Below are 26,149 nucleotides of genomic sequence, written 5' to 3' on the forward strand. Positions count from 1 at the left end.
GCAGTCCATCACATGGGACTGGCTCAGTCCTCTAAGCTGCAAAAACACCTCCTCCAGGGCAGGGCTGGAGATGCTTGAGGAGGGCTGGGAAGGCCTCCCCAAGGGATTCCTGCCAGCAGCTCTTTGTTATCAATTGGCTTAATTACCCTCTTAATTAAAAGCTGGTAAATTGCCTTATTGTACCCACAGGCTAATGGGACAGAAAAATACCTTTTGCATTCTTGGAGAAAACAGGATGTTTCTCTAAGAGAGAAAGTCAACACGGATCAGATTTCAAATCTTGAGGCATAAGAATTAAAAGAAAAGAATCTTTTCAGAACTCCCTGTGCATCTTAGATTTAATGAGACCTACATTTTATAACCAAGGCCTTGTTTTGCAGGGACCTAAGAAGCTTCCTTAAAAGACTGTTCTACTCCTCGTGAATAGCTGGATCCATATTTACTAGCCCTGGCAGGAAAACAAAGAACCATGGTAGTAATGCATAGATAACTTACTAGCAAAAGAAACCAAACCAACTAGAAGCCCAACCATAACTACCATTGCTTTCCATACTCCAGCCCTGATAAACATTTCAGGAAGGGCTTTAAATGCGGAGTACAGGAAGCATGGTAATGACTCCACATGAGACAAGAGAAAAGCAGCTGGCTGCCTTACCATCAGGGTGGGCTCTGGACACATTGTCAGCAAACCATTGTTGTTCCTCAGCTCCCAGTTCCACCCCCACTCTTTGCGATGGTTTAACTGGTTCCTAGAGGCAGCACTTGGCCATCACAAAATGAAGAAAAATGGGAGGAACGGGGAAGATGAAGAGCCAGACAGTGAAGCTTCCATACCAACCACTTTATTGCTTCCAAAAGAATAGGACAGAAAAGAAACCGACTATGTAGGCTTGTTCTGAGTCAAAAAGTGAAAATATTTGGCCTTGGATCAAATAATGTTCAGAGTTTGTAGCTTTTACAGTAGACAGATGGTCTTCCAGATGATGGTGCAGACAGACCCTGCTCCTACAGTGGTCAAGCCGGGGTCAGAAGGTCATGGAGAGGGGAGAGCTGGGAGGTATGGAGTGGGGAGAACTGGGGGCTGCTTAACACCCTGCCTTCTCAGCAGAGATTGTGTGAACTGATCACTCCAGGCCTGTACTAAGCGACAGTCCCCAGTCACACCATTCCCTTAATAGTAGGATCCAGAGAGAAGGGAACACCATCTATTCGAAATGGTCTCTAAAACCTGTAAGAATGGGCTCTCACCTGTTACCTGTTTGACTTAGTGGATAAGAGCATAGGCCAGCAGTCTGAAGGGTCCCAGGTTCGATTCTGGTCAAGGGCACATGTCTGGTTGTGGGCTTGATCCTGAGTAGGTGGCGGGCAGGAGGCGGCCGATCAATGATTCTCTCTCATCATTGATGTTTTTCTCTCTCTCTCCCATTCTCTCTGAAACCAGTAAGAATATACTTAAAAAATAAAGTGAAATGTGTAAGCATGGGATGGGAGAGCCTTAAACCAAGGGCTTTTCAGTAAAAATGACACTTTTTTCTCTAAAGTATTTGGACGGAACAGTGTTCTGAATAACACACAATTCCCTAAGCAAGGGCTGGATTGTCCATCAGAGAGACCTGATGATAGATAAGAGGGACAGGTGTTGCTTTTGGTATGGTTTTAAGTCTCTCCACAGGCACTGATTCTCTAGGAAAAAACCCCACAAAACACTTACAATACCAACTCCACACAACTGCTAGCAAAAGAAAAGCTACTTTTTAGCTGATCTCGAAAGCCTACCTGTTTCTAAGTCACAGACATAAACAACACCTACGCCAGGTCCTTTTGCCCACGTGGCGTACACCCATTCACACCACTGACTCAGAAAACTCTGAGCCGAGCATTGCTGCTTTGGGCCAGTGTTTTCTCCTTATTAGAAGCTGGTTCAGGCTGAAGATAGCGGCTTTGTAAGTCTTTATTGAGCAGCTATATAAATTTATTTTTACAGTTGTGTGCAACCTAAAGCAGGGCAACTTTTTTAAAAGCTAATTTGATCAATACTATCAATATGAATGCTCCTACTACAGGAGGCTGAAGTTTCTGATTATACACAGAGGGGAAAATAAGTTTTTGGTTGGTTTAGACACTACTGAATTTGTCTACTTTGGAAAATGCATGTGCAGTATAAAGTGTTTTAAGAAAAGATTTATTCCAATACTGCTCATAATAAAGATCATTCCAGGAGAAGTTTGGGCAACTTCAAGAGAAGCAAAACTCAAGAATGAAGCATACTGTCATACAAAATTATGGCCAAAAATACTGTATTTTTAACCAGCAAGATCATTGGGGCATTATTATACAACATTAGGTGTTTTTTTTTGCAAAACTAGTTCCCATCCCCAAACATTAGACAATACATGCATTTGAATGACATTTTAAGAACCAGTAAATATGATCTTTTTAAATACTGCAATTAAAAATGTCTTCTGACAAAACTCCCCAAAACACATAGGTCTAGTAAGGGCTTCCAATGTGATGACAGGTGAGGAATCCAGCAAGAACTGGCATTTAGAGAGTTTTTTGAGGAAAAGAAATCCACCAACATGCTTCCGGTAAAGTAACCTGAACAAAATTACATAGTCATTTTCCAGCTTTCTTCCTAAACTTAAAAATATTCTATTGCATATCTTCCTCCCTGTTATTTTTTTTTCTGTCTACCACAGTTTATATGAAAATCAGAATTCCTTTATCCATGTAAGATCCAATTTTACCCAAGACGTGTTTTAATCACATGTAAATGTCATTTATTATTGGGTTGGAATTATGTGGGGAAATGGAAGTACATGACAGATAAGGGAGGTAAGAAGGAAAATAATATCTGAGCACCTACTATGTGCGGAGTGTGTATGCATACTTTGAGCAGATGATTCTAGAGGCAAGAGTGTTACTGAAAGGACATTGGTAGTTGGGAAGAAGACAGGAAATGGTTTTTTTTCTCTGTGAGAAAAACAAATGACAAGTTGAGAGTCTGCACTAAGTAGCTGCTAAACAGCAGAATGTCTGGCTCCAAAAATCTCTAGCTAATCATATACAACTAGGCCATTTCTTTTCCTAATTTGATGGAACCAAAATGAAATCCCAAAGACATAGTTACCAGGGTAGATCTATTAACGCTACATATGCTGGAAATATGCAGAGAAAGATTAACATACAGTATTACTTGTTTTAATTTTGTGTGTGTTTCTAACCAAAGATATATCTTTGGAAGAAAATGTTACCGTATACCAAGCACACCTTATTTGTATCAACTGAGATGTTGTCATCTTACCAATGAAGTGGTTTTAAACCCTTAGTTAATTTTAAGAAGAGCAGCAATATACATTACAATATTTGGGTACACTTTATTTTTATATGGGTTAACATTCTGCTATATTTCATTTCATTCGTCCTTTTTTGAGAAACTGAAAACAGAAAAATTGAAGGTAATTTGAAGGTTATTTCCAACCAGTATCTGAGTCTTGCGGTATTTCATTATGCAGCCCTTTCTTCCCATTATTTTTTTATTTTTTTGCAAATAAGTCATTTTGACCCAAATCCAGCATAAATAGCATTTCACCGATTCCTAACTTAAGACAACTAAAATTTACAGTCATGTGGCAGTATAAATTTTAAGATTACAGTTCGTACACCTTGACAATCAAGATAGTCTGAAGTACAAAAAGTAAATTGTCCTTTAGCTGAATTACCTTTTAAAATATTAGACCTGCTAGTTAATCTACAAAAAAATACAAGTTTCAGGTGTTCTTCAAATACCTTTTGTAGATGTCATTTGTTAGTAAACAACATATGCAGGTTCCTAAAAGGCCCCCCTCCCCCAGTCTATTCATGACATTCAACAGAGCTCTTTATATGGGAATGTTAAAAAACAACAACACACACACTTTGAGGGGATGTATTTACTTTCGAATGGGCGGGTTATTTCCCTTTGTTTCAGATATGAGGCACAAACTTCTGAATTTAAGCTCTGTAAGGCATAGTACAACCTCCAATTTACAAATAATGAATTCTCTGTGGGTTGGAACTGCCGTGCCACGCAAAAAAGGGAAAAATCATCTGTAAACTGGTACACTGCAATGTGTTAGTGAGTCATGAAATGGCTGCTTGCCTTGGTATGCTGAAGAAAGGTTTTTTGGGGTTTTTGTTTCTGAATAAGACATGCCCAAATCATAAAACCTGCCACAGCCTCCGTCACCTACAGCCTCAACAGGAGTCCAGTGGCACACGCCGATAACGCTTGCAATCAGAATATAATATAAAGCATGAGTAAACTTTGTTTTTATACAAAACTGAAAAGAATCCCTTCCCACCCCTAGCCCCTTCAATAAAACCCCAAACAAAGAAAGGAAAAAGAAAATCCTTTAGCTTTGACTGACTAGTGTGGCTACAAGTAGGTTTCCGGGCATCACTGCGGGTAGGGTGATCAATTTTTTCCTTTCTCGAGAGAAGGGATCTTGTCATGCACCCTAGGAGGAACAGTGAGGCCACAAACCTCAATTCTGCATAGCAATTCCGTCCCAATTCCATCAACACACAGAACAGTCTTTCCCTGTGTTGCTCAGCTTCCTCTGAGCTTTGAGATCAGGTTTAATCAACTACAATCTACTACAGCTCTATTAAATAGAATATCTTGATTCCCTACAACTGTAACACTTACGATCTTGTGATGAGGTTTTCTCTATACACACTGTAGGCCTTCAAATGTTGTTTACATTTGTTTTTTTTGTTTTTTTATTTTCTTTTTTATTTTTATTTTTTTGCTGCACCAAATTTAAGATCGCCCTTTCAGGCAAGCAGTGGTCTCTAGCTGTTAAAACATTTCCTCAGTGGATCACAATAGCTTCTAAAACTGCCTTTCTAGTAAAGGCCACCAGAGAGGTAATACTAAACTGTGCATTTGCCAAATAAGAATATGAATTGTATAAAAGCTCATATTCCAATCCTAGGTAAATGGCAAAAGTTCTACAAAGTTGTTTTCCATGTTTGTATAAAAGCTCCAACTGATTGTATGTATTTTGCTATGAAATTACCTTTGGGTCTTATAATCAGTATACCTCTACTCAGGAATGTGCAAATGATTTTATACAGCACGATGCTAGTACCGCTCTGTACGAGAGTAAGGTTTTTTTTTTTCTTGTTTTCTAAATGGAAAAAAAAAAATATCCCTAGTCAGAAATAAACTGACAAATTTACATTCTCCTCTCTTAAAAAAGTAAATAAAATAACATTATTCAAAATGTGAATTAGCTATAAGACATACAATTACATAGATACATATCAATACAGCACATTCAATCTGCCCAAACAATTAATGATCACAAAGCCAGTATGGATGCTGCAATATCAAGGGAGAGATGTATGTACAACGATTAGAGCATTCATAATTGCACTATACTTACAGGCAGTCTGTTTCTTGATTAAATTACAGGTGCTTTCTGAGCAAGGAAAAAAAAAGTAACCTGTGTTGTTTGAGGCTGGGAGAGTGCAGAATGAGAACACTGCATTACCACTTAGTAATAACCCTGGTCCCCATCTAATAAGCCCACAGTTTTCTCCCTCCCCTTTGCTGTTTCAAGAGAGTGATTTACATGGAAGTTCAGACCTGTGCCAAATAGCATTATAGTTAAAATGAGACCACGTCGTGGCCTCACTCTAACTTTCCAGCAGGTTTAAAACAATCTGGATTTATTTTCTTAAAACCTATTTCAACTCACACTGCTTGACAGGAGAGCTCATCCATGCACGTGCTGTATTTTTTTGCATTTGTTGGAAATTGCACACAGAGAACTCCAGATCTCTCTCCAAGCAGGTTCAGTTACATAAATACGTGTTCTACAGGACAGTGAGAGGTTACTTTTGAGTTTAGTCCACCAATCTTCCTTAAGTTCTACTTAACCAGTCACCAGTTTAAAAAGATCCAAAGGTGGTAAACGAGCAGTAGCTTCAGATTTTGCAAATTAAAGGTGTCAGAATAATACTATCAATCAGTGTTCTTGGCAGACCTACTCGACCTTAAAGAACATAAAGAACACAACTGGCTTCAAATGAAGAGACACAAGCAAATGTCACATTGCATCACAGAGGACACTTTTCCACATTGCTGATTTGGACACTTGACATGGAACGTGGAGACTCAACAGTGAGGACTGAAAAAGCATGGACCGTGAGAATCAAATGTACAGTTACCAATTGTTTGGCAATTGGTGTTTCAGGTTCATTCTCAGCCAATCATTTTAGGCTTCACAGTCTTATTCTCTTACATTTTAAGATACCAGCTTTTATCGTTTAAGTTCTTACTCTGTTTTACAAAAAGCCAGCTTTGGCAACACAGACCTATAATAAAAATCATCTAAAAATTGTGGCCCAAACACTCAGAAAAAAAAGGGAGGAAAAATCCTAACCAACGGGAAAAAAAAATTAAGAGCAACCTATTAAAGGCCCTGGGTAGCAGCCACTAGGGTAATGTAGTGTCTGTTGGCATTTTTTTTTTTTTTTTGGCATCTGTGATTTAAAGAAGAGAGGGTGAAAAAAGAAAAAGCAAGGAAGGGAGGAAGGACGATGGCATGTGGCATTTCAAACGATAGGACTCCTTCCGCGCGTCTCTGCCCTCGCCTCACTGACATCTGCACATCCCTCTGAGCAGCCACGCTATGGCTGAAGGCAGAAATCCAAAAGGAATGACACTTAACTGTTAGACAGGCATCCAGGCCAAAGTGAGGCAAGACAATAGACTTACATAAAAACCTCTATATGTGTATCCAGAGCAATACAGTTAAAACCATAGTATTAATACTTATAATCCTTCAGCAAAAACTAAAAAAAGGTTCAACTAAGCGGATGTTGATGGCTTAATTGAATGATGTCATCCTGAACCATTTCATTCGGGAGAAAAACCTGACCAAGGATGGAACTAGGATAAAGGCCATTGTAACCCGGGAAAAATCAGGAGGGAGGTTATGGGTTAGGAAATAGGAAATCAGCTTCACTTTGCTCAGTGGGAAAGGGGGAAAGAGGGAGAGAGAGGGAGGGGGAGAGAGAGAGGGACAGGGACAGAGAGGAAAACAACGAATCAACTCTTATCTTTGTGAGTGCATGACTGAGAATTTAAAATACATTGAGTCACGAGGTTTTGCCTAAAAAAAAGATAGAGAGGAAATGTGCTGGGACTGTACTTCAGCATTCTGTTTTTCCTCTGAATAGTTAAATAAAATCATAATATTTACTACACACTCTGTGGACACGCTCACACAGAGTCCTGGACGGCAATAAATTAGTATTATGCAAATTGCTTTCCACAGAAATACAGTCCCTCTTGTACAGCTTCGATAGCCCACCAAGGAAGGGAAGGGCGGTGTCGAGGAGGCACAATTAGACCAGATTGTACTCCTTCAGGTTCAACTGGAGGATGGTGTCCTTGACGGCAGCAAAGACAAAGCGGATGTTCTCGGTGTCTGTGGCGCACGTGAAGTGGGAGTAGATAATTTTGTCACTGTCTGGGTTCAGGTCCACGAACATCTTCAGGATGAATTCTCGAGCTGCCTGGGCATCTCTCTGGGGTCCTGTTGGCCAAGGGAGGAGAGAGACAGCTTGTTAGTTGAGGCATTAATGCGCTTGCTCAATAAATGTTTATTGGGTCATACGCATGAAGATGATGTCTGTATTGCTCCTTTTTAAAAATAAGGTGCCTGCATTTTTTTCCAATCTCAGTTGACATATTTTGTTAGCACAACATATCAGGTGCACAACATAGTGAATAGACTTTTATATCACTTATGAAGTGAACACCCGATAAGTTCAGTGTGCATCTGAAACCATTCATAATTATTACAATATTACTGACTATAGTCCCAATGCTGTACTGGAAACTTGTACTTCTTAATCTCTTCACCCTTTCCACTCATCCTCCAAACCCCCTCCCATTTGGCAATCATCAGCTTATTTTCTGTATCTTTGAGTTTGTTTTTTAGATTCCATATATAAGCAAGATCATAGGGTATTGCCTTTCTCTGTCAGACTTATTTCACTTAGCATAATACCCTCTAGGTCAGGGGTGGGCAAACTTTTTGACTCGAGGGCCATAATGGGTTCTTAAGCTGGACCGGAGGGCCAGAACAAAAGCATGGATGGGGTGTTTGTGTGAACTAATATAAATTCAAAGTAAACATCATTACATAAAAGGGTGCGGTCTTTTTTTTTTTTTTAGTTTTATTCATTTCAAACGGGCGGCCGTAGTTTGCCCATGGCTGCTCTAGGTCCATCCATGTTGTTGCAAATGGCAAGATTTCATTCTTTTTTATGGCTGAGTAATATTCCACTTTATATATGTACCACCTGTTTATCTGTTTGTCTATTGAGGAACACTTAGGTTGCATCCATATGTTAGCTATTGTAAATAATGCTGCAGGAGCATAGGGGCGAATATATCTTTTCGAATTAGTGTCTTGAATTTCTTCGGTCAAACATTTAATTAACTCATCCCTAATGCCTTGCAGGGCCAGACCAAATGGTTTTGAGGGCTATATCGCGCTTGGGCTGGACACCCCCACCCCTGCTCTGAAGAATATCAGAACTAGACTCAAGCTCTTTAAAGAGCACTTGGAGTGTGTTATGTTTTTAAGAATAAATATGTTATTTGGAAAAATATAAACTACAAAGAACTCATAGCAGGAACACAATTCCACAATCCCTGAACAATTCTGCAATTCAAGCCCATGTGGAAATGATAATTTCCCTTCCTAAAAAGAAATACAGAAATGGCATTCATTATGATTAAGACCTTTTAAGTGCAGAAATGTGGAAGTGTGAAATTTATAACATCATAAACATGTTTATTACAAAAACATCACTGCAGAGTGGGCCTTGGTTTGTTCAGTCTTCTCTCATCTTACGAGGGCTTTGGGTCTCGTGAAATGACAGCTGCATTTGCTTGTGAGTAACAAAGTGTCTCCTTGCCATGACCAAGTGGCCTGTGTGTGCTATGTGTGTACTGGAGGAGACAGACAGTAAATACCATCTTCAGGTTTTAAGACATTCACAATGGGCACCTGTTGGAAGGAAAATACTCACAGTGATGGGGAATCTGAGGAATATACGACAAAGAAGATATGTAAAGAGATCAGGGAGATGTTGGAGGGAGAGAGGAAGAGAAGGTGAAAAGGAGAGAGAAATAGGCTTTTATCACAGAAAGATACAACTGATGTGACTCTGTGTGCTGCACGGAGCAGCCCGAGCCTCGGTGGGCAGGCTGTGCTGTACCTCCCCTCTGTCATCCTGAATGCAAGCACATCGTGAAAGCATGCTGGCCCACAGGTGAGTGCTGTGTATGGGGGAAGGGGCCGTTTCCCCCCTGCCAAGTCTCACCAAATTGAGAAAATTTATGAATCTCTCTTTCCAGAGGGGTGAGGCAAGCACGTGGTCTGGGATGTACACTAGAGGCTTTGTGCCCATCACACGTGGGCAGATGCTGTGTTTCAAGAGCATGCCTGTTGTATGGGAGAGCAAGTGAACTACATGTGTAATTAGTTCCTTCCACAGTTTCTCAGGGAGACTGAGGAATACAGCTTCAGGCATTTATGACTTGGTGGCAGGCTAGTGGCAGATTCACAGCGGGAAAAGTGAAAACACTGTGTAGGGTAGGAAAGTTATATGTTTGTTTTTTTAAGGAACAACACTGCACAAAGGAAAATGTACTTGCAGAGGGGACCTTCAGTTCTTTAAACATGCACCGTCTCTCTTCCTCATGTGGGATGAAAGAAACACCATCCCTGATGTGTCTGTATATTCACAGAAAGCTGTGAAGCAACTGAATCATAGCTTTTAAAGTAATTACCTTTCAGAAGTACAGAAACGTTGAACTGATATCCTACCCAGACACCACATGATGAAATAATTTTAAAACTAGTCTGTTCTGCTGCCATGATGCCTGCTCTGTAACAGGTGCATGGGGTTTGTGTTCTTCTGTGGCAGGTACCACATGTGCTCAGTGACTTATCTTTGAGATTCCCTTCCATTCTTTCTCACTTAGGAAGGAAATGAGTAGCTGATAAACTTGTCCACGGCATTGTCGCCAGTAAGCAGCAGCCTGGAGCTCTGATAGGCCAAGCCTGTTCTCAACTACCATTCTGTCTAGACCAGGATTGGCAAACCTTCTCGGTAAAGGGCCAGAGTAAATATTTTAGGCATTTGATCTCTGTCATGACTACTCAATTCTCCTGTTGTAGCATGAGAATAGTCACAGACAGTGCCCAAATGCATGGGTGTAACTGTTTCAATAAAACTTTATGGGGCAGTGGCTGTGACTCTTTCAGTTGTGTTAGAATGGCTGGGTGTAGGCCCTGGCTGGGTAGCTCAGTTGGTTAGAGCATCATCCCAATTTGCCAAAGTGGTGGGTTTGATTCCCGGTCAGGGCACATACAAGAATCAACCAATGAAGGCATAAGTGGGTGGAATAACAAATCAATGTTTTTCTCTGTCTCTCTCTCATCAATAAAAAAATAAATACAATCTTAAAAAAGAAATAGAGTGGCTGGATATGGATGCATTTTGTTATCAACTGATGAAGTATTTCTCAGAATGGGTTGGATATCCTGTCCAGTGGTTCAGGACTTTACTGTCTGGTTGGGGAGGCAAGATCTGTTTATAAGAAATAAATAAATAATGCAAAGCCATGAGTACTGAATTGAGTGCTACTGATTCTAAATGCCAGAGGAAGAGCTTAAAGGAAAGGCACCATTCCTCAGGATGATGGTACTTCATCAGCCCAAAGTAAATATTTCCTGAATAGTCACTATGTGTCAACCATCATACTAAAATGTCACACCTATGTTATCTATTATGGTCTACAAAATAATCCCAGGAGTTTGGTCCTAAGGCCCAGAGAAACCAAGTGACTTGATCATGGTTCTATAAAAAGGAAGTATGGACCTGAACTGGGGCGGCTGACTGCAGAGCATGGGCTCTTGACCACAAAACTGTGTTCTCTCTCCAGCGAGAGGCAGAGGCAGACTATCACCAAATGAGTGAGAGATACAGAGGGAATTATAGTGGTTCCTACACAGTCAGTTAACACTGCTGAATTGTTCCCTCCTCTGATACACTTATTTCAAAACACGCAAGACGTTGTTTTCTTTTGCTATAATTTTCAGCATTGTTAGGGAATGAAATGTTTCCTGTCATTAGAAGATGATGCAAACAAAAACCTGTCCTTCCTCAGTCATGCCACACACACTTCTGAAGGGAAAGCAGCAGGGGGGCACTGTGATGTGTTTGCTGGCCTTGTATTGGTCTTGGTAGGGAAAACATCTCCCCAGCTACTGGGCTGGCTGAAGAGTGCCGACTTACCATCATATTCCGGGAAGTAGTCAACTAGGTGGGAATACATAATTTTCTCCTCTAGAAGATCTTTCTTGTTTAAGAACAGAATAACTGAGGAGTTCTGGAACCAGGGATATGTGATAATTGTTCTAAAGAGGGCTTTGCTTTCCTCCATTCGGTTCTGAAAGACATCATCAGAAAAACAAGGCGTGAATTACTTGATTACTCAATCTGTGAATCCGTGCTCCTTTCTGAAGTCCAGCCATCTTCTGTATGCATCTGATTTTTGTAGCCTTGGGCTGAGCTGTAGTCACTTTCACCAGGATTTACATGCAAATGGTTCAGGACACATCTGGACTATTCTCATTATGTAAACTCTTAGGTTGACAAGCAAAAGAGAATAATAATAAATTTGCTGAGTTAACTCCTTCAACCTTAAGAGAAAGTAATCAAACCCAAGAAAATCATGTTGAATCTGGCACACTGTCATAAATTTTCACCCAAAATTATTCATTCATGACCAAATACTTAAGATCTGAATTAAGAGCTAAATCCTAGGCTTCATTTTTGCGTTTCCTAAGCTGTGTTTAATTTCCTAAGCACCAGAATCAACTCTATTTTTAAACAATGAAAATAGAGTTAATTCATTGCCCAAAGGGCATATATATTTCTAGAATTATTACTACATACATAGTAATAATATATAGATAGGTAGATATCTCCCCTGATAAGAAAACATATGGAAACAATATTTTTGGAACATATATTTATTGGAGCCCACTTTCTTCCTTTTTCACTATAATTTTCATATAGGACTACACAGATTATGTAGAGACTATGTAATTACCTGAATATACAAATGTGATATTTCTAATCTTCAGCACTCATGAAAGTGTTCTTACTTGAAGCTATATTATCTACCCAACCTTGGTAACATAAAATCACCCAAAAATTGTTCCTCCCACGGCCACATTCACCTCTAAATAATTCCTACCCTCAGGCTACAAAAGCAGCAGCGTTGGGGAATCCTCCTTTCCCTGAGGATATAAAAGCCATGGCGCATGGGCATGCTTCTTCCTAGACATACACATGACACTTTCCAAACTCAATTTAGTTCTATGTGTTATGACTGCATTTCAGGCAATGAAAAGGCCTGCCTTAGATTGAGCCCACCTCTACTGCTAACAGGAGGCTCAGTGGTTTATGCAAGAACATCCTATCCCCCAACACCCTGGTTGGCTCAGAACCTAGTCAATCTAGGCTAAGTCATTCAGAACACCTCTTTCCTGGTTTATAATTTTCAGTTCAGCTAAATAGCTTAATTGATTCGATCAGCCCAGGAATTCTGCTGGGGACTCTGGGACAGAGAAACTTGCTTTCATGAAGAATGTGGAAGAGGAGCTTCAGCTTCTTTGAATAGGAAAAGAAACCACGACTTGTTCACCTGGTTTTAACTGCTCATTCAGATCATTCCTGTCAAGATGGCAGGGTAGGTCAACTCTGTGCTTGTCTCTTCCCAAGACCGCATCAAAATGACAACTAAATTATAGCAAAACCATCATGGAGAACCACATAAAGACTAGCTGACGAGAATTCCTATAACTAAGGATATAAAGAAAAGCCACGTAGTGACTGGTAGGAGGGGCAGAAATGTGGAACGGGAGGTCCCACACTCAGTGGGGCAATTAGAATCTGGAGGGATATCTGGCTGTGGAGGCCCCCCCTGAGGAGTGAAGGGTCACAGCCCCACACCTGGCTCCCTAGCACTGAGAAGAGGCGTCCACATAAATCTGGCTGTGAAAACCAATGGGGATTACATCCGGGAAAGACAAAGGGCTGTGGGACTCTGGGTCAATCTTAGAGAACCAGTGGACAGACTCACTCATCCACTCACAACCTCACAAACTCCCTCCCTCTAAGCTTCATTGCAGCTGCTCGAAAAGCACCAGGAACAAATGGGGAGAAACTAAACTGACTAACTTCAGGGCAAGGGCTGGAGGGGCAGGGGTCATAGTAACTCACTCCAGAGATGGAAGCACTGGAAAGCACCATGTTCCTTTTTTAAGCCCTCCTCCCACCTAGGTAGCATGATTCCTTGAGACCACCACCCCATCCAGCATGTTTGCCCAGCCTGAGACTCTTCTGTGCCTCCTCCACATAAGCAATCTTTGTGCTGCAATCTTTCCCAAAATGTCTCAAAGGTCACAATCCCCAAATAAGCAGTGGCCAGCCTCAGCATACCTTTTAACTCTTATCGAATGGCTCCCAGACCAGTACAAGTGGAAACCAGTCTCAACTTATATTGTAATTCCCATCAGGTGGCCCCAAGTCTGGCCTAAGCAACAACCAGTTTTGGTCGAGATGTAGCTTCAATTAAGTGGCCAAAAATCCAGTACAAGTGGCTGCTGGCCTCAGCTCACATGGTGCTCACCAAAGGGTCCCAAGCCCAGCATAAGTGCCAGCCAGTCTTAGTTCATAGCTTAGCCTCTCCAAGCATAGCACAAGCAGCAATCAACTGCAGATCACTTTGTAGCTCCTACCAAGAATAGCAGTGGCTGAGCTTTCCCTGCACCAGAGGCCCTCCCAAGAGGCTCAAGAATCAACATACCCAGGGGCTGACTTTAGACCACATCAGAGACCACCCAACAAGCTCCATAAACACACACCTGAAGGGCAGGCTCAGCTGATACCAGAGCCTCACAAAGGTGACTCCCACTCCATGGAGTCAGTCCTCCCACAACAGCTTGTCCAATGTAGTCATGGCCAGTCTTCACAGCCAGTCATTCTAAGGGTCCAACCCACCCACAGATATGCAATTGAGCCTTAACTAAAACAGGAAGTCACACAACCCACATAGGGGACACCCCTAGAGTACCTGGCTCACGAGACCAGGGAGACTGAGCTAGAGGGCCCCATAGGACACCTTCTACATAAGGCCACTCTGTGAAGGCTGACAGATACAGCAGATTTACTGAATGCATAGAAACAAACATAGGGAGTTAACCAAAATGAGGAGGCAAAGGAACATGAGCAAAGTGAAAGAACAGGACTAAATTCCAGAAAAAACAACAACCCCAAAATACAAAAAAATTAATGAAATGAAGATAAGCGGTCTGTTTATATAGAGTTCAAAATAGTGGTTATAAGGACGCTCAATGAAGTTAGGAGAAAAATAGATGAACTCACTGAGAACTTCAACAAAGGCAAAAAACATAAAAAAGGTGATAGAACACATGAAAAATAACCTGTCAGAAATGAAGAATACACTAGAGGCAATCAACAGCAGATTAGATGAAGCAGAGGATCAAATCAGCAATCTAGAAGACAAGGCAGTGGAAAACACCCAAATGGAACATAAAAAATAAAAAAGAATTTTAAAAAATGAGGACGATTTAAGAAATCTCTGGGACAAGCACAACATTCACATCATAGACAGAATTAGGTATTGAAATCCTATTTGAAGAAATAATGACTGAAAACTTCCCTAACCTGGCAAAGAAAATAGGCATACAAGTCCAGGAAGTGCAGAGAATCCCAAACAAGATGAACTCAAATAGGCCCAGAATAAGACACATCATAATTAAAATGCCAAAGATTAAAGAAAAGAGAGAATCTTAAAAGCAGCAAGGAAAGAAAAGCATTTATCTACAAGGAAGCTCCCACAAGGCTGTCATCTGATTTGTCAACAGAAAGTTTGCAGGTCAGAAAGGATTGGTACAAAATGTTCAGAGATGAAAGGCAAAGACCTACAACCAAGATTATGCCACCTAGCAAGGCTATCATTTAGAATCAAAGGGGAAATAAAGAGCTTCCCAGACAAGAAAAAGGCAAAATAGCTTATCACCACTAAATCAGTATTACAAGAAATGTTAAAGGAACTTCTCTTGGAAGAAAATAAAAATATGAATAAGAAAATATGACAAAAAAATCTCACTAGTAAAAGCAAACAGTTAGTAAAAGCAGTGGATCAATCAACTATAAAACACATAATTAAAATTCCAAAAGTCAGACAGAATCTTAAAATCAGCAAGGAAAGAGCAGTTAGTTATATACATGGGAGCTCCCATGAGACAATCAGCTGATTTCTCAACAGAAAATTCTGCAGGCCAAAGAATGGGGAAAAGGAATGCAAATTAAAACCACAATGAGATCACATCTGTCAGATTGGCTATCTATAATAATAAAAGCGTAATATGCTAATTAGACCTGATGTCCTTCTGGACCAAGCTGCTGTGGGCTGGGGCCAAGGCCGACACAGAGGCCCCCAGCTGCCATGGTGGGCAGGGGCTGAGCTCCTTTCACGAATTTTGTGCATTGGGTCTCTAGTCAATAAATCAACAAACAGGTGTTGGTGAGGCTATGGAGAAAAGGAAATGCTTGTGCACTGTAGGTGAAATTGTAAACTAATGCAGGCACTATTAGAAACAGTAAGTAGGTTTCTCAAAAAGTTAAAAATAGAACCACCACATGCCCCAGCAATTCTACCTCTAGATATTTATCCAAAGAAATGCAAACACTAATTTGAAAAGATATATTTGCCCCTATGTTAACTGCAGCAATATTTACAACAGTCAAGATACAGTAACAACCTAAGTGTCCACTGACAGGCAAATGGATAAGGAAGATGTGGTACATATATATATATAGCCATAAAAGGAATGAAATATTGCCATTTAAGACAACATGGATGGACCTAGAGGGTATTATGCTAAGTGAAATAAGTCAGACACATACAGACAAATACTGTACGATTTTGCTTGTATGTAAAATGTACAAAACAAACAAAACAGAAAGAAACTCATAGACACAGAGAACACACTGATGGGAGGGGCTTGGGGAATGGGTGAAAAGGTGAAAAGAATTAAGAAGTACAAATTGCCAATTATAAAAATAGTCATGGGGATATCAAGTACAGCATAGGGAATATAGTCAATAATAATGTTAACAGCTATGCATGGTACCAGATTTAACAGGGTGATCACTATGTAAGGTATAGTGATCTAGTCACTATATTTTATAGTGATTATACTGTGATAAATGTCTAGTTACTATATTGTATACCTGGAACTAAGATAATATTGCATGTCAACTGTAACTGAAAAGTAAACAAAAAAAAAATAAATTAACAACAACAACAAATCCCATGCTTAAATTTAGTTATACCTCTAGATTTTTTAGTAAACTCAGCCAATAAGTACCTTTTAGTTTTTAGGCTGCTTTGAGCTATATTTTCTTTTTCTTTTTTTAATGCTCACCCAAGTATATTTTCCCATTGATTTTTAGAGAGAGGGAAAGACAGAGAAAAATACCAATGTGAGAGAAACACATCCATTGGTTGCCTCCTGTACTAGCCTACACCAGGGAGGAGCCTGCAACCAAGGTACATGCCCTTGACTGGAGTCGAACCCAGGACCCTCCGGTCTGCAGGCTGACGCTCTATCCACTGAGCAAGGGCTGAACTGTATTTTCTGTTTCTTATTATATCAAATACTTCTAGTTGATATACCTGGATACATATCCCTCTCAATTGAGGCTGATGCTGCTGACTTACAAATCATACTTGGGGTGGGGTGTGTGTGTGGGGGTGTGTGTGTGCGGAAAGCTTGATGAGCCAGGATGACAACATGGAAGGCAATGCTCTATCCCACTGCTGTGATAAGAGATGCCAGTCGACACATCCAGCCAAGTGTCTGAGTCCCTGCTATGAAAATCTCACCTTGCTGGCTTCCTTCATTCCTTCTTGTTTTTCCCAATTTAGGTGAGTAAAGATTCTGACATTATGCTGTATGAGTTGTTTTTCACTCTGCAGTGAAAATTCCTTATGCTTCCCTGCCCTCAACTGAGAGTATTTACAAACCTACATGCTCCATATCAAAGCCCCTGGTCTACATCCTACATGGATTAAATGAGATTTTCACAATGCTACACAAGGTAGTGCAACGTGCAGAGCAGTAATACACTTTGCTCAGTAAGAACTGCAATCAAGGAGGGAACAGCAGGTCTTAGGAGACTTTATGGCACTTGCTGTTCAGTCATTTACCAGCACATGGAGTTTCAAGGAGGAAAACAAAATAGCAATGTACGAGACACATGTATGGCCGATGGTAAAGGTTTAGTATCCTAAACACAGGGCTCCCCGTTAAATGGGTGGGCCTGGCCTATATCTGAGGCCCAAACAGGCTCCTGATTTCTTGTCACCCACCAGCTACCACATGTCATGGACTGAAAGCAAGTGCCCCTACCAATGAAGAGTGGCCTGGATGTAGGTGAGGGAGCTGCAATAGGGGGACAGAGACTAGCTGGGTCTGCCAGAAGCATGTCACTTCCTAAGATAGGCATGAGAAGAGCAAAGTGGTCACAGAACTGAGGACAGGCTGTGAGCAAGTGAGCACAGTGGGATGGCTGAGGTAAACATGGCCACAGAAATGTCAGTCTTACCCAGACCACACTTGCTATGGACTGAATGTGTGTGTCTCTCCAAAATTCATGTGTTGGAAGTCCTAACCCGCATTGTGATGGTATTAGGAGGCAGAGCCATCAGGAGGTGACTGGGATTAAGTGTCCTTATAGACCTCAGAGAGCTCCCTCACCCCTTCTGCCATGTGAGGACCGAGCAAGAAGACAGACAACCACCTAAGACCAGGAAGCAGGCCTTCCCCAGACACCAAAATTGCCTGCATCTTGATCTTGGACTACTCAGCCTCCAGAACTGAGAGAAATAAATGTTGTTTATAACTCACCCGGTCTACAGTATTTTGATATAGCAGTCTAGTGCTGATCAGGTAACACTCCTCCCCTGGGCTGGAACCAGCAAAGAGTAGAGCACTAAACTGGAAGCTTTCACCCTTGATCCAGGCCCATGGAGGACAGGCTATCTACTTCCTACTTTGTAACCACAAAGGACCATTCAGTGTCTTTCCTTGTCATCAGAAAAATCCCTGTTCAAGCCATCAGTGAGGGGGTCTCATATCTCTAATGGATTCTCAAGATATCTAATCTGCATAAAACATTGCTGTTTTATGCTACCCCTGCTAACACATGGTAGACTAATGCTGGGTAAAGCCCCAAGTTCCTCACTCTGTTATTCACAAGTCACCACAGTGACCCCAGTGCACACCTTCAATCTGAACCCCCCACAAATGCTCTTGCCTCCACATAAACAGAGTCAATGTTGTCACTGTCACACAAGTGTGATAAAATTTTCCTGACCTGTGGCCTGTAATGCTATCCTCACTCCTTCAAGGCCCAGATCAACCTGACTTCCCCAGGAAATCCTTTCCCAAACCCTTGTTGGGCTGGCCCCTTCCTCACCCCCAGCACACACTTTGCTATTCCTCTTTTGCCCATCATTCAGTAGACATACATGAAGGGTTCATTAGAGGCTGGGAATGATATGTTGGAGATAGGGTCTGTGACCCAGAGGACTAAAGAAGACAGGGGTGTCAATGTGTAATTCCAGGTCCATGTGATGGCCAATAGAAGAGTGGGGTCACACAGGAAGGAGAGATTTGACTTAAAAGCAAATGTAGTTTTGAGTTGCATCTTGATGGATGGAGAGATTACAAGAAGGCAAGGAGAACAAAAGCAAAGCAAAGGAGAATATAAACCCACAACCCTGTAAAGAGATCTGTGAAAATTCTGCTTCGCTATTTCCTCTCAGACATAACGCACTGAAGAATATCTTATTCATTACCTTACTATAGGGCACTATTATCTTAAAAGACCAAAACTAGTTGGCCTTTTTTATGTAGTAACCTACGATAATGTATAATTTGACTCAAAATTTGTAGCTTACCCAACTTTGAATACTTTAAAAATTCTCATGCATCCTTAAAAGGGATGTTAGTGACTTAGGAACTTACTCTCTCCCGTATTTGTTTCATTTACATACATCAACTGGGTGAATAAATGCAATGACTCAAAAGAAAAATAACTCCAGAGCCTTATGAAAAAAATTTGCAAGTCTGGTCTTCTGCATAAGGGTTTCCTCCCTCAGTTACTTAGGGAAAAGCTTGGTGTATTTGACTTTGTACCGCTCTCAGGATCACACTGTTTTTCCTGTCTGATGTCAACACTCCCAGAATTCAAACACATTCGGTGCCGAGATCCTGTTGCTGGACACAGGGGGAAGAAGGAACGAGTCAGGGCTGTGAGATGGAGACTTCAGGTTTGAAACAAAAGCTCTGCCTTAAATACTCCATGTGACCTTGTGCCAAGTGACTGAACCTCAGATTCCCTTTATCCCCAGGCTTTGGGAGGACAGAATGAAAGTGCATGCAAAGCTCTTAGCTATGACCCCAACACACCGGCAACAGCTTTCCCTGGCAGCCACCGTCAGAGATGGTAAAATGGCTATGTAAGGATCTCTTGGTTAGGTGCCAATCTCTGGCCAAACTGTAAACCCAGAGAAATCTTTCTATTCACTGGAATTGTACAAAGTTAACGTATCCGTGGTTTCAAGTCCAGATATATACATCTAATTTCTGAGAAATTGGAAAATCATTCAGGTTTCTGCCAATTTCATTCATTCAATATTCGAATGTTTCTCAAGTATCTTAAAAATCTCTAAAAATGTTCAATACTCTCAATCCCAGAGCAAACCAAGAGAAAAACAGATATAATATATAAATGGAGCAGTTGGAATGAGAAATAATTCAAGACACTCTGTAGCCATCCCACTTCTGCTATCCAAATCAGACAAAGGGATAGAAATGATAAGGATACCAAACTCAGCTGAACAGATACCTTCCCTAGATGATTTACGTAGTTTTTGCAAATCTTTGCAAGTGATTATTTGAGATCAGATTTTGCTTGAATAGAGTTCCCGAAGGTTTTAATATTATAATTTCTGCCTATGAATCAATGTATTCTTCCTGTACAGGATGTTTAGAGAAGCAAAAATATAGAATATATTTGCTTATTACCTCCAGGTCTAAGGTTTCTAGGCAATGAGATGAGATCACAGAGCAGGCCCTTGTAGAATGAGCTAGTGCAAACCAGTGTGTAGTGGAGGAGTGGAGGAGGAAACCAGGAGGACAGAGAAAGAAGCTGGGGGAAGGGACAAGGAAAGGTGGTCACACATCCTCACACTATGGAGAATGGAGAGCCTCAACGTGAGTTAGGAAACATGGCAGAAGGGTAACCCTCTCTGATGTGGAAGTCCACAGTCCTAGAAGTTATAGAAGACAGGGCTACTTCCTTAAATATTTTCTAGTATTTTAGTTTAGTCAAGTAACCAAGTAACAATCTCTTTTCAAGACTATTTTACAGCACAATGATCTTTCTACTGAAAATTACCCTATATTCCATGTACTACTAATTTTATGCTTATATGCCAGTGAGCCAAAGTCTAACCTTATATACATAAATTCTTTTTCTTTGCTCATAACACTCCTCATGTCTTGAGTATTCACACCATTGACATTTCAATTCACTGACCTTCCTCTCATCCTTCCTGTACTCCATCCATACCAACTATTCTGTGTCATCATCTTATAGTCCCACTAGTGGCTCCAGAGAGATTGCCACATTCTTGCTCTGTGGCTGTTTAATTCTTTGGCAAACACAAAAGGGTGATATTGGTGTTAGGATAAGAATTTGGTTTGTCTATGTCCAAAGAGATCAACTCAAGGGTTTGTATGGGTTGCATTTTGGGGCCCTGTTCAATGGAGTACCACTTGACCTGACCTGGCCATGATCACATAACACACCAAAGTTCTTGTTAGTTAACTCTTTTCTATCATCCAAAGACAAAAAAAATAAAAACGAAGAACTAAGACAGGGAAGCAGATAATGTTTGGAGCTGAAGGACTTCAATAAGTAGATAAACTGATCTTATGACAAGAAAATTAATGAAGGAGGGATAACCTATTGACTTGAACGTTTTCTCATAAGAAGACATGTACAAAATACATATTAAATGAGCCAGGTGCATTATACTCCTCAGGCATTTTTACATGTTTAAACAATAATTGTTATGTCATTAATAGGGTTTTTTTCCTTTTTAGTTTTATTTTCAGGAACAGTAGATCATAAAATTTTTCAGTCTCTGATGTATTTTTAGCTCTATGAATATCATTTATTTTATATAAAACTTAATAATAATGATAATAACTAACATTTTTTTAGTGCAAATATGCACCAGATTGTTCAAAGTACTTTACTATGTAAAAGAAGTTGGGAAGCTCTTCTGTGAAGGGCCATATAGTAAATATCTTAGAAGCTTTGTAGGCCACACTTTCTCTGTTGTAATTACTCAATGTTGCTGAGGTAGCAGGAAAGCATTTATGGACAGACAATACAAAAATGAATGTTTGTGTGCTTGGTTTCCAATACAATTTTGCTTTGGGCACTGATATTTGAATTTCACGTAATTTTTACATGGTACGAAATGTTATTCTTATTTTGATATTTTTCAGCCACTTACATATGTAAAAACTACTCTTCCTTATGAGCTGTACAGTAACAGAAGGTATGGTGGATTTGGCCTGGGGACCATTGTCTGCTGACCCTAGGTGTGGAGACTGAGCACCAGGTGATAAAAAATTACATAACACACCCAGTATTGAATTAAGTAACTGTCATAGCTACTTGAATCATTAGCAACATTAAAATTTACATATATATATACATATTTTAAGAGTTTGAGTATCTTTACTTATAATTATATTCAGAAAATTTATAATATATGACGAAGCACATATATGTGGAAGTAAAAGCAAAAATAAAGATTCCCCCCAATACATTTTGTGGTAATATCTTTGAGCCTTAATTTTCTCCCTATTTACCTTTTCCCACAATTCTTAGATATTGAATTTCTAAATTTATTCCCCCCCCCTTCTTTACCAAAGCATGAAGGATAAAACTTAAGAAAGAGAAATTAATGTTTTAATTCATTTGCTTAATTTTAGTGTCAGGGCAGTAAGTAGGTCTATTTACCCAGATGTTGCACATATGTAAGGAATGCTTTTCCAGATGTTTTAATACCATGCATCTGGCATTTTAAACCAACAAAATTACTATGAAATAATCCTCAGTTGAAGATATATCTTTCATGTTACTTTAAGTAGTTTTAAGAAAATAATTCTACAAACATTCTTTGTTAACAAGATACTGCTATTAATCTGTGTGGATTTACTCTGTCCCTGCTTTTATTCTTTACCCCTCTAAATGACTGACAATGTGAAGGGAGGGCAGGGAAAACACATGAAAAACTCAAGCCACTTAGATTATAGGATTTGGGGGTAAACTTTTGGCAAAAATTCTGTTGTGTGCATTATCTGCAGTTTTCAGTGATGTATCTGCCCCTTGTTCTTATTTGATCTTGCACACTAGAACAAAGTCCTGGCACCGTTTAAAAGCAATGCTTACTGTCTGCTTACAAAAAATTAGTATCCCCATCTTGAATGACTTATTGGTAGGTACAAGAAATTCACTCAAATACTTGTGGGCTGATTCGAATGATCCCTCCTGGGAAAACTATAAAGTGATGACATATACTTTGGACTAACAAGCTTTGAGAAACAATGGGCTTCCCCCTGCCTTTTTTAAAACCCAGCATTCTGTATAATACGTGCATGACAGTAATTAATACACAAAGTGCAATGGTATTATAAAATTTATGAAGAGACTAAGTATTTTTTTTTCAACAAAAAAGTATTAACTCCCAATGAGAAAATGAGAACCGGGTGTAGAGTGCTAAGATGAAAAGTTTCACTATTTTGCCCTAGAGAAGAGTTTATTCCTTCTCTTTGTTCTTTATTCTGATAAAAATTTGCTGGATGCTTTTTAAATATTTTAAATAAAATGTTTTTCTTATAAAATACCTGCAATATAACCTTATTGTTGGGCAGTCAGACAAAAAATGTTTAAAGTATCAATGTTTCACTCTGTATAGAAAATGGTAGTCTGGGTGTTATGCAGGAAGTAAAAGATCTCTTCCTGAAGCTAACAACCAAGTGAGATTGGAGATAAGTCCAACACAAATAAACACCTGAAAGACAACCAACAGAAATATGAAAATCATACAAAATCAGCTTCCTTTATAGTGAAACAAAGGTGGTGTGTGTGTGTGTATCATGAAGAAAGCAGACAACTTGGAAAGACCTGAGGGAAAACCTGGAAAGATCACACATGAGCTGAGTAATTAGACGTGATCAGGAGGTTAAGCAGGAGAGGTTAGCCTTGAAAGAGTAAATCCAATTTAAAACCTTGGAGGTGAAGTAACTCTTCAGGTATCCAGACAATAGAAATGTGTTGGAAAATTTATGAACTCACAAATACAAATGTGCTAGAGACTAGAGTATTTGAATAAAGATAAAAGGAGAAGTGATGGGAATTAATTCTACTGTTAAAATGGAACAGATGAGGGAAATGGACATTGCAGATCTGAAAACTGACAAAGGAAGCAAGAATTGAACTCTTGGGGACAGATGATGTGTGTGGTAAACTGGCTAACATTCAGCTGATGGCGGAGGTCCACTTTGGCTGATGGTCGTTTCGGATTGATTGGTAGCTGTGCCATACTTGTTAAATATTTAGTGCATGTCTAAGGTTTTGTAAATTTATAAACTGTTAAAATTTCATTCAGCTTCAAGAAGAGCATGTGAATCCCCAATCTGTCCTCTCCATGCCTGCCCACGTTTTCATCTTTAAGGCCGAGTAAAGGATTAAGGAACTGCTGCTCCTAATCTAACTCTGAATTACCCAGTGGAAACTCAGAAACTGAAAGTGGAAGGAATTTTGGGTGACAGTGCTCTTAATGGCAGTGGTAATGGGAAAGGAGCACAAGTCATATATATATATATATATGCAAATTTCATATATTTGTATATGTATATGTATATGTGTATATGTATATGTATATATACACACACATACACCTGTTGACTTTAGGGATGTGATTAAATGCAACTAGGATCAGGGCACAAGGTGAAAATCACGAGTCTAAATTACCCTTAAAAGTGTATTTTGAAGGTATCCACTGGTGGCCTCAAGACCATCTAGCCATGCCATATGCCCATCCCAGCCTGCACCAGGCGAAGTTTGGTTTGCGTTTGCCACTGAACAAAGATTTAGCATCACTGAGTATCACAGCCGGCTCACATTATGTGCTTGTGAGCTGCTTACATGAGGTAAGCCGTGCAGGAACTGAGCCCAACTGAGGGAACAATAGATTCCATCTCTCCCTCTCACATTATGTTACTGCATCCTCTCACAGAGCATTTTGCATAACTTTTCTACTTCTCTCTCTCTCTTCGTCCTTTTCCCTTTTGGGAACCTGAACATTTATAACTACATTTTCATAAATCCACTTTTTATGTGACTCTACTATGTAATTCCATAGCATTGGACTTTAAAAGTGATAGTGACCCTAAAAGATTTAGACACACCCGAATGTATGATTTGGACCACTCAAGCCAATGCATTTTGATGATGGTGAAAAGAAACTTTCAAAATTATCATGGATGCAAAGGAAGTTTTCCCATGACCAAAACTTTTGAAAAGACAAACCAGGGATGTGGGGAGGAACTGGGAAGAAAATAACATAATCAAAGATGCCTGGCCCTACCCAGTTTGGCTCAGTGGTCAGAGCATCGCCTGCGGACTGAAGGGTCCCAGGTTCAATTCCAGTCAAGGGCACATGCTCATATTATAGGCTCGATCCCCAGTAGGGGGCATGCAGGAGGCTGCTCATCAATGATTCTCATCATTGATGTTTTTTTTTATCACTCTCTCCTTTCCTCTCTGAAATCAATAAAATAATATTTTTTAAAAAATGCTTGGGTAATGGAAAGGCTTAAAAGAATTACCATCAGGTTCTAGGCTTAGTAGGTACTCAAAAACTCCTAAGTAAATGAATGTAAAAACTGGAAATAATTTAAACCCTTAAAAAATGGCAAGAGCACCTTGGATTTAAAAAAGAATTTTTCAGAAACTTCCAAGAAAAGCTTATTTACTCTATTTGACTCCCTCAGACTCCCAACAATATGAAACAACAATAAAACCTAATGAAGACACTGGGAAACAACTCCAACCACAGGTGTGGAAAAGTTTCTGCCAAATATGTGATATCTGCACTGACCCAGAAAGGCTGCTGAAAGCCATTAAACACCTTTGCATAATTCAGTCAGGCTGAGATTTGTGTGTGTAAATGTAGGACACAGAGCACTTGCGTGATAACTTTTTACTCAGAAAACAGAGGACTGGTGGTGTGAACTGGTCCTTGGAGAGGCTGAGAAGAGCACATTAAAGGCCTACTTCCGCAACAAGGATATACAGGAAGCAGGACTGATGAGAGGAACAGCTGGGTTATGTCATCTATATATTCTCCAAAACCTGGACTTCTATCCCCGGGAACTGCCTGGAGAGGGGGCAGAGAAAGAAAGCTGTTTCGTGCCTTCATGCTGCAAAATACCTAGGAATTCCATACCTTTGAAGAAAATGACTAGCACCAAAACAAAAAACCTAAGACAACAAATCAGAGGAAAGATCAATGTGGGAAACGGAGAATACTTTGAAAAGGAAAACAAAAATCCTCAGAAAGACATCCTTGAAACAAAAACAGGATACGGACATTAAAAAGGGGGTCTATCTGAATCATAAAAAGAGCTCTTAGAGTTTCAATAAAAGAAAATCTATGAAAACCAAAATACAAACACACACGATGGTTGGAAGATAATTCTTGAGAAATTATTTGGGTAGCAAAAAGAAATGACAAATTTTAGAGAAAAGTTGAGAAAAATAAAAACAATCCATCAAGGTAGTCCTCCAGCCAAAAGAAGTTATAGGGAGAGAAAATGGA

At 40.0% G+C, this 26,149-nt stretch overlaps 1 protein-coding gene across 1 annotated transcript in view; it reads right to left on the reverse strand.

The window, feature by feature from the left end:
• Positions 1–2,280: 2,280 nt before the first annotated feature.
• GNAQ (guanine nucleotide binding protein (G protein), q polypeptide) overlaps positions 2,281–26,149 on the reverse strand; it is a 166,232-nt gene continuing 142,363 nt past the window's right edge. Inside the window, exons 5-6 of the mRNA XM_006769018.2 lie at positions 11,374–11,527; positions 2,281–7,592 (exon numbers count right to left, since the gene is read on the reverse strand). Coding sequence (XP_006769081.1) covers positions 7,402–7,592; positions 11,374–11,527 — 345 coding nt within the window. The 3' untranslated portion in view covers positions 2,281–7,401. The remainder of the gene's footprint in view (positions 7,593–11,373; positions 11,528–26,149) is intronic.

The sequence above is a fragment of the Myotis davidii genome, unplaced genomic scaffold (assembly GCF_000327345.1).
Source record: "Myotis davidii unplaced genomic scaffold, ASM32734v1 scaffold98, whole genome shotgun sequence".
NCBI lineage: Eukaryota > Metazoa > Chordata > Mammalia > Chiroptera > Vespertilionidae > Myotis > Myotis davidii.